At 38.8% G+C, this 14607-nt stretch overlaps 1 protein-coding gene across 1 annotated transcript in view; it reads left to right on the top strand.

Annotated features, from left to right (window-relative positions):
• The first annotated feature begins 1302 nt into the window (after window positions 1–1302).
• Window positions 1303–14607, top strand: part of pinx1 (PIN2 (TERF1) interacting telomerase inhibitor 1) — a 24990-nt gene continuing 11685 nt past the window's right edge. The window contains exons 1-6 of the mRNA XM_037685421.1: window positions 1303–1341; window positions 2114–2223; window positions 4400–4492; window positions 4701–4776; window positions 5235–5321; window positions 10114–10196. Of these exons, the coding sequence (XP_037541349.1) occupies window positions 1323–1341; window positions 2114–2223; window positions 4400–4492; window positions 4701–4776; window positions 5235–5321; window positions 10114–10196 (468 nt within the window). The 5' untranslated portion in view covers window positions 1303–1322. The remainder of the gene's footprint in view (window positions 1342–2113; window positions 2224–4399; window positions 4493–4700; window positions 4777–5234; window positions 5322–10113; window positions 10197–14607) is intronic.

Consider the following 14607-nt stretch of genomic DNA (forward strand, 5'->3'; position numbering starts at 1 on the left):
TCCTTGTCCTTCTGTCCTTTCATCCTATGCAAGACTTATGTTGTTTATTGACTCATCTAACAATATTAAATCAGGTCCTCTGGACGGATTTAAAAAAAAATTGTTGAAACGTTTAGTCTTTTATCCAAAATACTTCTTCAGTCTCACGAGCTGCAACAAACACATCCTTATAAACAGCGGATAGTGGATCAACAAGTTTGCTGGTGACACCCAGAACTTGCAGTTCAGATATTAAAGGGCCATCAGCCAGTTGGTTGTTAGTGCCCTAACAATTGATCATTAGAGACCTCCGCCCTGTTTAATGAGGAACAAGTTCTCTGTGTTAAACGGGCGGAGGTTTCTGTGTTCAAATGTCACTCACCTTCTTACAATATTGTTATTTGCATGTATCACTCAGCCCTGTGAATAGCAAGCGGCCATCAGGGAACTAACGGTCGCTCGTTAGGCTTATGGTCCTCTTTTTGCATGTGAACAACTAGTTTTCGCTGTCAATAGTAAATTGGTTTATCCACTTTGAGAAGGTGCTATTTAGAAGACTGACTTTGTTGCAGCTCCTCAAACTGAAGAAGTCTTGTGGATAAAAGACGAAACATTTCAACAAAGAAGAATCCGTCCAGAAGACCTGACTTAACCTTGTTAAATTTATCTACCTGGATTATTGAGCATGCATCAGGATATTTATTGAGTTAATTTATTAACTGAATTATTATACTATTAATTTATTTATTATGTTGGTGAAAATGAAGGACATTTAGGCTTACACAATGTGATGAAATACATCTGAGAAAAATAATTCAGTGCTATATGTTTCTCTTTCAACTAAGAACATATAATGAACAAAACAAGTAATGAACAGAATCATAGTCATACACTTTTTATGTTGAGCAATGTTCACACGGAAAAAAGGCCACAATAGACACAACTGCATTTGTAATAAATGTTACACAAAAATGTGATCCGTTTACACTGAAAGGCAGTGTTTGCATTTATTTGATTAAATCCACAGGATCCAGGTTTAATGTTAGGCTGGTATGTTAGACTGGAGCGCCCACTGTTGGAGAAAGAAACGTGTTGCGATTCCAACGAATTCAAAACTTACATGCATTGGCTTTATTTGAAATGTTTCACTAACACATTGTGTATTCATTTTAATTTACACGTTTATATTTAAATGTTATAATCATATTATTGTCACATATTAATCACTGTAACGTTTAGAAAATTAAAATTATATATATATTTAAAAAAAACATACAATTGTGTTCAGGCATTATCTAGGCGCTGTCCTCGAACTGCGACAACCCTACCCTAAGGACCCAAGCATGGCTATGCTAGCTGAGCGTATGTAGATTTTCTCACAAATTTGATAAAACGTTTGTTTTCTGTCAATGGTGGCAATAACGTTTTATACAGTTTAAAGTAGACAAAACTGAATAATACATTCAGTGCGAATTTTTATGCCTAAAATATTCTGGTTTTAGCAAGTTTATTTTTAAAGTGGCACGGTAGTTATCATTAGCATGTGTGTAGTCTTAAGAGTTTAACACGTGCTTGATATGCCGGTACTTTGAATCAAAAGTTCAGTAAGTTGTCATCAGTGCATTTGTTGTTGATGCAATGTTGTTCTTAACGGGATGGTTGTTTGACAGAATTGTGGTGTATACCGCACTTTGTATATTTGTGCGCAACACACAAAAGCACTTTGTTATTCTTTTGCGTGTTGTGGCATGTAAGTAAACCTCAGTTCAGATTGGTTTTTTGTCTCTTGGTGACAGTCATCAAACTGTCACTAATGGTCTGCTTTTTCGTGTACATCTAGTCTCGAGCTTAATTTCGTATAATTAATTCTTCTAGAGCTTACCATCGATTGGCATCCGAGTTGCACTCAGTCATAGTACTCAAACTCATCAAATTCAGTGCTTTATGTTATACTGACAGACTTCTCTTGAACTGTGTGGCATTTCCCTTTTCATCATAAGACAACGTTATTAACCTTGGACTCATATGAATACATGTTTATGTGCATTGTGGATTTAGTTGCTTGGATCTTATGTATTATGTTACACCATGTTGGCAGACTGTAGTGTAATAAAGTCCTTGTTTGTCTGTACAGAACGCAGGAAACGTAAGTGGTCTGTTGACCCCAGGAACAGCGCTTGGAGCAATGACGACTCCAAATTTGGCCAAAAGATGCTGGAGCGAATGGGCTGGTCCAAGGGCAAAGTAAGTGAGATTTCTCAGTGTGAATTTCTTTTTATATACAAGGTCAGATCTACGTATGTTTAAATGCTGAAACATTTTTGTTGTTTACTCAAATATATATGCAATTTATAGTTGTGTTATGTTGGTTTAGAGTGCACATCCTGAGTTTAAAATGGCTTTAGGTCTCGTGGTTTTATGCTTGGCACAAATGGAGCTAGTCTGTTTTTCCTTCATGGTATTCCAGATGGTTGTACTGACTGAGGCCAGTGTTTGTGCACTGGCCTTTTGTCTTCTCTGCTGCCCAGACAAAACCTAAACTTCAGCTTAAATGTTCTGGATAATTTATTAAAATATTCAATGTCATGGACAACACCAACTCAACAAAAATACCGGTCTGTTGCATGTTCCAGTAATTATGCTCACGTAAAAGAAAGTGGATTTTTATAAAATGTGCAACCCTACATGCAGTTAAATAATATTCCCACAGGTTTTTTTTATTTTCTTTAAGAAATTCACAGTATTTTATTTCTTGGACAATGTCAAATGTGTATTTTCATTCAACCTTTATTTATACAGGTTAGTATCATTGAGCCACGAGGACTCATTTACACTAGAGAACTGTTTTAAACAAAGAACAGAAGAGGTACAAACAATAATACAGTCATAAAAGAGCATATAAAATGAAATAAAATCCCTAGTATACTAGGGACATCAAGTTTTTTTTTTTTCCCTAAACTTTTCTGATTCATTTCAAGATAAAGTTTGCCTAATGCAGAGTTTCAATCTGATACTTGAACTATTTTGCATTTATTACAGCACAAGGTTGCAAATGACATACCAATAATATATTAAAGTTATTAAACTCGTTGTCTTCATGTGCTTGATACCTCAGTCACTCTACATTAAAGTAAAGAAAGCTTGGATTTGTTTTACCTCAAGTTGTTTTTTAATTATCAACAAGGGGAAAAAAGTGTTTGTAGAGTTTTTATACAGCTTTGATGGTGTTGCATCATAAATGTAGTGTTGAGATGGTAGGGTGCGCCACGGCTCCATCAGCTGCAAAAGGTGACGAATCTCATTTTCTCCAGTACAGCAATAGGTCAGTCATCCAAAGCAATAAATTCAGTCACTCAAGTCTTTGTTCCTTTTTGCCTTATCGTTGTCCTATGGAAACTTGTCTTTTTGCTTTAGAGATAAACCTAAGGTATGTGATTGGCACGTTTTAGATCTCCGTGTACTCAGTGCAGTGTTTGGATTTTAAATGTCATTAGTTTGGTGGTATTGGATGTACTGGTAGTTCTCTAGCTGCTTCCAGAGAAAATATCCAAATGGCAAACAAAAAGTAGCTACTGAAGTTTTCTAATTTTGTGTTTTGCAGTACTTCTGTACTGCAGACATGTTGGCATGGTACATTACAATGACCGCCTTATTACAGCCGCTGTACAGCAGCTGTAGTACAGCAGCTGTAGTACAGCATGGCTAATGTAAAATTGTAGGTCAGTAGTTAAAAACGCAAGTCAACATCAGAGATCAGGTGCAGATTGTGGTCAGCTACTTTAATACTGATCAATGAAAATTACTAGGGGTGCGCCGATTGCAGTTTTCTGGCCGATCACCTATTTCTAAAAAGCCTGACCTGCCGATTCCGATTTTGGCCGATACCAATTTAGTTTTATAAGCAACAATGTCACAATGCACCTTAAATTTTCCAATCTTATTTTATTGAAAAACATACCCTTGAACAATATACTAGAAACAATACAAACTTGTTTTAACTGGCCATGAGGTAGTGCTCTGAAATATAAATGACGTTCAGCCAATTGTTGTTCAAACTAAAAAAAATCGGTTTCTCCTGCAAGTATCGGCTGACCGCTGATCACCCAAAATTAAGGAAATCGGGGCCAGTAAATCAGCTTGCCGATTTATCGGTGCACCTCCTAAAAATGACCATGGTTGTTACTCCGATCTGATACTTGCAATTGCTTTGATACATCAGTAGTGTATGCAGTATAAAATCAGAAATAATTCAAACAAAAACCTGAAATATTTGTGTTCAGATTTGCCAATTTAATGTTCTTTTAACTGTATGATGTCTTTCAAATTTACTACATCAGTATGCAGAAACAAGGTTTTTACTGTTAATGTTCAAATAAAAGCTTTGGAAACATGTCAGAGATCCTTTTTATTGCCCCTTCAGGGACTTGGGAGGAGTGAGCAAGGCTCAACAGACCACATCAAAGTAAAAGTTAAAAACGATAACCACGGGCTTGGGGCTAACGCCAGTCATGAGGTGAGTGCAGTTAAGATACACAAGTTTATTTCTGAATCAAAATGAGCCTTTACTATTTCTTCTGAACTAACTTATATGGTAGTTTTACTGATTCTAAAAGTTTTAATTTGCACCCCGTGTAAGATCTATACGCATCTGAAAATACACAAAACAAAAACAGAATGTATTTATTCTTAGTTTTGATTGCTGAGTGCTGTAATTTTTGCAGGACAACTGGATTGCTCATCAAGATGAATTTAATGAGCTCCTTGCTCAGCTGAACAACCACCATGGTCAAAACAACGGTATGATGAAGGCCTTTAACCACTGTTTGAATTATTTTGTGACTCTCTGCAGGTTTGAAAATACAACAGGGTGTGTTACACATTTGTTGTCATTTATTATACTTATTTAGAAACATATTTTATGCTTATTTTGCCTGGTTCACACATGAAATTGCTTAAAGTTGAAGGTAGTTCATGCCTGTTGGTTGTCCTGTTTGACAGCAGGGGGCGCTTCAGTTCAACATTTTGAAAAGTATAAGTTGTACCACACCATTTTATTTATAGAGCACTTAAAACAGCTACAAGGCCAACCAAAGTACTGATTTGTATAACAAGAGTGAACATGTTAAACATTAATAATGGCATGTCAGACGTCACAGCACGTGTAAAATTCTTGATTAAAACACTGATTTATGGTTTTTGTTTCAATTACACTGTACAAAAGAACAAATCTTTACACTTTCTTTTCCCAACTGTAGAAGCTCCATCTGATGAGAGAGGTTTCAGCTTGGAGGAGAAATCTAAGACGGCCAAAAAGAGGGTCCATTACATGAAATTCACCAAAGGTGGGTGCAATTTTTTAATCGGCTCTTGTTGGAGATAGTGGTTACAAATAACACAAAACTTTTTTTCTTAATCTGAATAGTCTTCTCACTTACAACCTGTGAAAATACATTTGGATTATCTTGTACCAAACTCGGATGTGATTTATTTATTTTTATTCATCAGTAAGTAAAATTCACAATTCTGACTAGAGGTTTTTAAATTAATTGAAAAGAACTACAGTGGAAGGAGCGTTTGTTTTCTCAAACATCTGATTTAGTGTGTTTTTAACTTGATAGTTTTCTGCCTGTGTACACGTACAGCACGGACCATTTTATATAGTCCTTGACCTCTTAATGAGACCTGTGCTCTCGTCTCACACCACAGATGCTGATCAGAGTTGTGTCTTTCTGTGCTGGGTCAGTTGACCCGGTGAGTGCTTGGTTGAGGTTATTTATAACGCTCCCCACTCTTTTCATTACCCATTACACGTCAGGAAGTTAAGATTTGCTGGTCAAGGCCATTACACTGATATGTTCAAGGAGGAATTTGGTGTTCAGGACCACTGGAGGCGAAAGTAAAAAAAAAAAAAAATTCATTTTTATTGCTAAGTTGTGATTCTTGCAGCATAGTTTCATGATTAAATGATCCTTTAATGAGACTTTCCTTCATTAGAGGTTTTATGTGTTAGACTATGCTTGTTTTAATAGTAGACCGTTTCTGTATGTGTGGGTCACTGAGTTCACATCTACCTCCTCTGCTCGTCGCACTTGACAAAACAAATATCTCAACTTTTGTCTCACCTGGAAGAACCTTCAGTGTTTTACGTCATTCAATAGCAACTTCCTGTTTCCTGTTTAGGGCATCTGGTATCTCCATTTACCGCAAACATCAGTGCCTGTGACCTATTAGATGACCTTGTCAGATAACGCATGGTTTTAGTCTCTCCTCCAGTCCCTCTTAAAATTGTTTTGTTGTCCTAATTTGAAAGGAACCAGAAGAAGACCATATTCCTGATGCATCTATTCTAACGACATTAAGGATTTAAGGCATAGACGGCAGCACAGAGGCAATAATCATGACAGCAATAGTGTCATGATAGAGGCCGGGGTCTACCATACCAGGCAAGACCCAAGATACAGTCTGTGCAAAGATGCCCCTGCGACAGTCCAGCACATAATAGCAGGGTGAAAGATCCATGCAGGCAAAGCATACATGGAACACCATAACCAAGTGGCTGGAATAATGTGCAAGAACATGTGTGCTGAGTTTGTACTTAAGGTCCCACAGTCAAAGTGGGAGACTCCACCAAGGGTGATGGAGAATGAAATGGCTAAAATACTGTGAGACTTTCAGATCCAGACCGACCAACAGATGACGGCTAACCAACCAGACATTGTGGTGGTCGACAAGCAAGAGAAGAAGGCAGTGGGTTTAGATGTAATAATTCCAAGTGACTGTAACTTCAGGAAGAAGGAGCAGGTGGCGCTTAGCTTTGCCTAGCTTAGCTTAGCTCATCATAGTTTTGTGTATGTTGCCATTCTCCTGTACACATTTTGTGCGGTGGAATTTTACTCCCGTATATAATACGACCCCCAAAATTAATGGATGATTTTTGGGGATAAAATTTTCACATTATACATTTAATACAAAAATAAAGTGCATCCATACCTGCTTCTTCCTTTTCGAGTCACGGGGGTCACTAGTGCCCATATTCAGCAGTCACTGTGCGAGAGGCGGGGGACACCCTGGACAGGTCTCCAGTCCATCACAGGGACACAGAGAGACAAATGAAACAACCATTCACTCTCTCACTCACACCTAGGGACAATTTAGAGTTACCAATCAATCTAACATGCATGTTTTTGGTCTGTGGGAGGAAACTGGAGCACCAGGAGAAAACTCACGCATGCACGGAGAGAACATGCAATCCACCCAGAAAGGCCCCGGACTGGGATTTGAACCAGAATAACCTGTTCGCTGAGAGGCAGTAGCTCTACCAACTGAGCCACTGTGCCACCCCAAAAATAAAATAATAAACTTAAATTTAAAATGATCAATTTAAGTACGTGCGTGTGTGTGTGTGTGTGTGTGTGTGTGTGTAGGCAGCTGTGGCTGAGTGGTTAGAACGATCATCCTCCAATGGGAGAGTTTGGGGTTTGATTCCACCAGCAGTCACATGTTGAAGTGTTCCTGGGCAAGACACTGAACCCCTCACTGCCTCCGATGTGTCTCATTGATGCATGAATGTGATCTAAAGCACTGATTATTCTGTATAGATTAATTATCTCTGTAGAGATGTAGTAGAGTGCTGTATGAATGTGTGTGTGGAGGTAAACGAGGGCACAGATTGTGTTGTAAAGAGCTTTGAGTATCTTGATTAGATAGAAAGGTGCTATGAGTCCATTTACCATATGCACAACCCTACCACCACCAGTACTTGCACTAAAATTTGAAGCTCATGGATCTACGGGAAGGCTTCACAAAACATGCAGAGTTGGAATATGCAACACTTTTTTTTTTTCCCATGCCAGCTTTATTGTATTTACACAAGGCCAAACTTACTTACAACACAATATCTCCGTTTTTTCCAATGTAAAAATGTCGGAGGAATGAAATCAACAAAACCACTCCTGTTGTTCATTTGTTTTGACATGTAGTTTCCTGGAAATACTTGGTTTTTGACAGAAAGAAAACTGAAAAGGAAACCGGTTAAGTGGAATAGCAGGTTGAGTTTTTACACAGCCGATTAATTTTAAACCATTTCAGCACGTCTGGCATTTTTCATGTCAGTTCCACTTGTTTTGGCAAAACGACTACTTCAGTCTGCTCCTATTCTGAGGCTGCAGCAATTGTCCAGCAACAAAAGTGACACTAAGACTTTTGTTTTAATGAGTTTTCATTGAAGTTGGAAATATGAAAGTAACGCTTTAAGTAAAGCATTTAAGACATTTTATAAACCTCAACTTTCAGTGTGCATGAGCGTGAATGCATTTTACGTTATCTGCATGGTGAAAATATTTGGGGTTGCCTTTAAAGCAGTAGGCAGCAACTACAAGATGTCCTGTACTATTTAATTTTTGTTTGTAATTGTCTCCTTCCATTGAGACTGCACCACACTATGTTCTGTTTGTATCATAAATTGTCATGGGACACCACAAAGTTAGGTGGCAACATATAATCTGCCACGCCTCTTTGCATGCTTCCACTAACATCTCTGATGCTGACTCCCTTTTCTGTGAGGTTGTTGCCAAGTAAAGGCTTGGTAATAGATTTACTGCCGGTAAGCTTGTTACACGAGAGGCTTGAAAGGTCAGGTAATAACACTCGTATAGTTCTCCCAACAACCAGCGGTAAGAAAGAAAGGTCAGCTTTTTTAGTGGTAAAATGATTAGATGAATCTGTTGAACAAACGCCTGACTTTATTTAGATTTACGTTTATATTGAAATAAACTGTGGCTAAAGTAGCATCAGCGAGACTTCAAAGTGTGCACCGCTCCTTCTCTCACCGGCCTCCTCCTTAGTGTCCTGCTTTTTTTATTGATATCCCGTTTATGCTGGCTCCCTTTTTGTCAGCGCTAAGGATTGATGGTCTTTGTTTGTGGGGAAAGGCACAGAAATCTCCACTGCTGCTCAGGTCCAAGTTCCGAAGCATAAACCAGTAACCCAGTTTTAATTGCTGCCTCCATCTATCACCTGTCAGGACAGCCAGGGTGGTTGATGCAGAATTTAACCGTAGATCTCCAGCCGCTGCTCTGTGTGGTGGCCTTATTGTAGCTCTGTGCTTATTTATTAGTTGCATTTTATCTAAACGGCAGGTTTGGACAGAACTTAACTAATCACACAAACTACAGTAAGCCTTTCCTTTCTTTTATTAGCATTGCCACCTACAGCTTTCACGTTTATTGGCATTACTTGACACCCTCTGTAATTAAATCTCTTATTTGTGCTTTTGACAGTTAGTATGAATGCCTTGTAAATCTAGTTTGACTAGTTATGTGCTCACAATTCCTGCCTTTTTAAATCTTAATCGTCAGCTGCATATTTCTATCCAATTCAACCAAGTTTCATGCTTCTTAATAACTTTTAGGAGCCTGTGAGAACAGTAGGTTTAAGCTTCTTTTTATCAGAACTTTATTTGCACTTTCACCTTGCAGTAGAAAAACTTGGATGGGTATTTCCGTCTCCAAACATTAGAAGTGTCAGATCGAGCATCGTTTTACATCTGACCTAAGTTCAGTCGATGGCGAACACCACAGGGCCCCCCTCCTCATTTATTTTAGTTTTCAAAATACTTTTTTGGTGTTACCCCCTTAAACGTGCATCCACAGTGACTTTCAAAGTCAAGCGCAGGGAAGATAGAGGCTTAAAAGCAATAAATAACCAAATGTTATCAGAGTCGTGCTGAAGGAAGAGGATGCAGCTGTATGAACAGGACCCAGGCTCGAGACAGAGCACTGCGTGCTTCAGGAGTCTTTGAGGCCCGGCTTAAAAATGGGACTCGGGAGACACGGCGAACCTTGTCGTCAGTTTATTTTTCTTAGTTGTTTTATCTTTCGAGCATAAAGTAAACCACACAGACCTCTGCTTTTTTTTTTTTTTACTTGTTTTGACCACATTTCACAAAAACACACTTAAAATTTCACTTTGAATTGAATTCTACCTGTTTAATAAATTGGCAACTCTACCATGTTTGGCCACTGCTAAGTTAACAGATCTCACTGTTAATGATCTTTGGTTACACAAAGCAAAACGATGAACCCAAAATAAGTGTTTCACAAAGTTTATTTTTTGTGAACTTCTTATTGCTTTCAGGAAAGGACTTGTCCTCTCGTAGTGAAACAGACCTCAACTGTATCTTTGGGAAGAGGACAAAATCTGCCAACGACCAAGAGCAGGTAAGATGATTACCTTTTGTTTTATGAACCACATTTATATATTCCAATTTTTGTAATCTAACCTGAACAGGGCAACCTCTGATATTAATCTAGTCATAGTCGGGGCTCAACAGAGGAGTTGATATTCCACTGACCTGGTGGTTTGAGTGTATTTGTCTCTGTTATTGCTAGTGAGCGTCCATACTGATGGTCTTCCCAGACTCTCTGGTATTATGCGATCCTTTTGCTACTGCAGGGCCCGGTTCCCAAGCAGCCTCTGGCTGTAGATTATCCATGTCGGCATGTGCAGCTTTAACAGTGCCAAAAGGCCACTGATGGTGGCAAGAACACTTAAATCCAGTTAAGGGATTTTCACTCTTACCACTTCCTCCTCTCCTTCACACTTCTCTTTTTTCTGCCTCTGACTTGGAGCATCACTTCAGTGGGTTAAATCAGCCAGAAGGAATTATTAAAGTAAAAATTGTGAGCTTTACAGAAATCCTAGGTGATGACGCTTGCGTAAAAGTTTATTTTGCTATTGGCATCGGTACATGGCCACTTCAAATGTCACTTTGGCACTTGATGACATGATAGGTTTCATGCATTTTAAAAGATAACTCGCAGGCTAAGGCAATTTCAAGTTGCATTTATGCATGGAAATGTTTTTTTGCTATCCTTGAAAACAAAACTTGGTAAAATTAAGTTGCTTGTGGATGCAGTTCATTAGTTAATAATAATAGAAATTAAAGAATAAGTCATCTACTGATAATTTGTTTGTGAGGCATCTGAGAATCTCACAGGTGCTGCAATGAGTCACATCTGTCCTCTTCAGTTAATTGATTGGCTTCAAAGTCACAATTAATCCACCTTTTATTGCGCTGATTGATTTGTGCTATAGCATTTTATTTATGAACACAGGATAGAATAACACAGATATGAAGGTGAAACAAGAATCTACAATTCTTTGTGTTTATGATGAAATAATACATTTTTCTGTCTTTAAACAGACCAATGGCCACAAGTGTACACAAATAAAAAAAAGCCAGCAGGATAAAAACAAAATAACTTTTGGGCACCAGTGCAAAGAAAAACCTTGTTTCATTCCTGTGTTTATCTCGAACATTTGTCTTGGAAGAAATTGGCATCTTAAAAATCCATAAATTGTACAGAAAAGCCTTCTATTCCCATGCAGGGACTGAGCCACAACATCACAATGGCAGCTCCTCCCTAGCTGAATAACATTGGAAATGAAGGCAATACACACCATCATTTTCTCCTTAATCGTTTGGTTATGGGTTGTTATTTTTCAGCCAGAAGGGGCACCATTGACCATATTGAAACACTGACAAACATTACAATGGTTTCCCATGAGGCTTTGTGTTGAAGCTAAGCAACGTTTGAGGCTGCTGGTAAAAAACGTGATTGACCAATCAAGCTCAAGGCATTTTGCCTGATCTCCATTGAGTTGGCGAGTGTGTTTGTGACACTGTTGGTGACCTTTGCCTTATGGTGATCTTTGCTTAAAGACATTTGGCAATGCTAAACAAAAACAAAAAAAAATGTATTCTGTAAGTACACATGGAATAATCGTAATGCCCCAAAGTGTTATACATGTTTAGAGCTTTGGCATCCTGGTGTGTTTGATCACATTAACACTTATCTGCATCCTGACAAGGTAAGACCCAGAGGCCCAAACAAATCTGCATGGACTTCTTTAGACCTTCCCTTCTTCCCCTCATGAATCTTCCAGCTCTTCATCCACCACCCACTGCTGTCTCTCCAGCATCCCTTCCACAAGACCCCACTGCGGGTGTTTTCCTTCCTCCACAGTGATGTTTCCTGCTCGCCCCTTATCGCCGCTCACAACACTCCATGAAACAGACAAGCACACAGACACACCGTCAACTGTCCCACAGCCTTCAGTTCATCAAAGGCAGCACTAGTTGTGTTTAAAATAGCGTGAGAACATACGAGAAGAACGTACTAATTGTATTTTACACGTAGGCTCTTAATATTTATGTCTCCTACATTTCTGTTGTTGAGGTTACAAACTCTTTATAGATACAATGCAAACTTTTTTTTTGTTTTATAGTTTCATAATGTGTAATTTTAAAATGTATCTACATTGAGACATTTTCATACTACAAAGGAAATGTATGCAAGAAAAATGTTTGCAACAGTCCAGAGAAAATCCTATTACAATGCCAAAAACACAAAATTAAACAGTAAAGACTTATATTTAGTGATGTACTTTATAGTTATATAGTTTAGTGATGTTTTTATGTAAATACTTAATTTAAGAAAATAAATTAATTACCACAATTTCACCCACAGCATATTTTGTTTACTGTAAAGACTTTAAAATGTATGCTTAAAGCCATAATTTACACTACTTGAACTGAAGCTTTGGTGTAGCACTTGTCCATCCACATGGTTTTTGGTTATCCATCATCTATCCCACGCTTGCATACCTCCTCCATCTCCTGCCTTCTCTTGCACCCCTCAACACAATTACTCACCGCATGACAAACGACAGGCTCTCGCTGCCGAGATATCAAAACGCGCCGGCCACTCCTAAATGAAGGGACTTTGGCAGCCCTGCGCTCCCTGTGCTTATCGGCGGGTGAGCAGCGCCCCTGGCCGTCCTGCTCTCTCTCTTCCCCCTTTCTTCACCACCCCTGCACTTCATGCCCTCCTCAGGGGGTTTAGTTAGGGGAGCCACATGGAGGGCCAGCGTAGCTTGATTTATCTCCCTTGCCCCGCTGCCCAGCCACTCAGGCAGGCCGAAAGAGCCGACGAGGCTCCAACGGGCCTCGGCTCGAAAGCCCGGCATTAGCTGAAATAAACCATTCTGCCGCCCAGTGAAAAATGTCCTCTGATTGGATAATTAATCAGTCAAAGGGGAGCGACGCGGCTTGTGGCTTGAGGGACCCAAGTGGGCGACCGCAGAGGGCCTGCTGATAAATAGACTCCCCGCCGATTCATACATCAACAAAAGTTAGTCATTTTTTAAAGCCGCCAGCCCAGTTGAAAGGTGGAAACAAGCAGTAGTATTTTTTGTCCACCTAGATTTCCTTTTTTTTCTTTTTAGGAGGTGGTTCGCATTTTCTTTTAAATGCAAAAGTATTTTTAAATAATGATTTTGAAGATTTGGCAATATAATATGAAAGAAAAGAAACGGTAATAACTAAATAAGAAAACTATATTTTTTATTTGACAGGTATAAGACTGATTTTTTTTTCTTCCCTGTATTACTTATTTGACTTTGACTTAGTACCATCAGCGATTTCAACTTTCATTTTACAACTTTGAACTTTTCTAAAAAGTACAAACAAATAACGACTATTAACAAAATCTAACTTATTTTTTTGTTGAGTAATTGTTTTTTTTTTTTTGTGATCACCACAAACATTAAAGTTGTTCCAACATTGATCCATTCATTAGTCCTTTACTCCCTAAAGTGTCAGAGAAGAAAAATGGCTTGGTATAATTTGGTACAAGCCTCGAGTTGACGTCTGAATCTCCAGCCAGACAGCGGGTATGGTGCACCCTGATATCAGGTCAGTGCGACCCTACGGCCTCTCCCACTCCCACTCGTGTTCAGGCACAAAGAACGGAGGATCAGGCCTCGTCGGGTGGCACCTGTTGCAAGGGTTTGCTGCCCACGCATCGTCCACATGAAGGATTGTGCATCAGCAGGGGCTCCCTTGATACCACCACGTTAAGGAATATAGAGCAGGGGTGACATGAGTTAGAGACTTGAACATTTGGCAGATGTGTCACCAAGGCGCCTGCACTTTGATGGGCGGAGCTTAGAAATGAAATTTTGCTGACAACACACAACCAAAATGTCATTTTAGTACACAAATTGTTTGTAAACTATTATAGGTAAATAGGTTATGTTTGAGGCCTACAAACAATAAGTCAGCTTTTATTTGTGCCAAGGAAAAACAAGAAACGGGGCCTGTCATGTTCAAACTACTGTAATTTAAAAGCTGACTTCATGCGTGCTCAATAATCCAGGTAGATAAACGTTGAGTCAGGTCCTCTGGATGGATTCTTCTTTGACGAAACGAAAAGTTTCAACTAAGAAGAATCCGTCCAGTGGACCTGACTCAACCTTGTTAGTTTAAAAACTGTCTTTAATTTCCATTATTAGAGGCAGGGCTTTTTTCTCTTTGACGTTTGTATTCTTAAATTTAAATTGTTTTTCTATGTGTGGTAAAATAAAAATATTGACTTGGTAAGCATTTCAACTAGCTAGTAATTGATGTCTACAATTTTATACCAGACAGCTTCATGGTATCTTTTATGTGGGGAGTTTGAGTGTACTGTTTCCTATAATTACCACTATGAATAGAAATACAATAACTAAGGGAAGATTTTGTGTGTGTGTGTGTGTGTGTGTGTGTGTGTGTGTGTGTGTGTGTGT

Source organism: Nematolebias whitei, chromosome 12, assembly GCF_014905685.2.
Source record: "Nematolebias whitei isolate Nwh7 chromosome 12, NemWhi1, whole genome shotgun sequence".
Taxonomy (NCBI): Eukaryota; Metazoa; Chordata; class Actinopteri; order Cyprinodontiformes; family Rivulidae; genus Nematolebias; species Nematolebias whitei.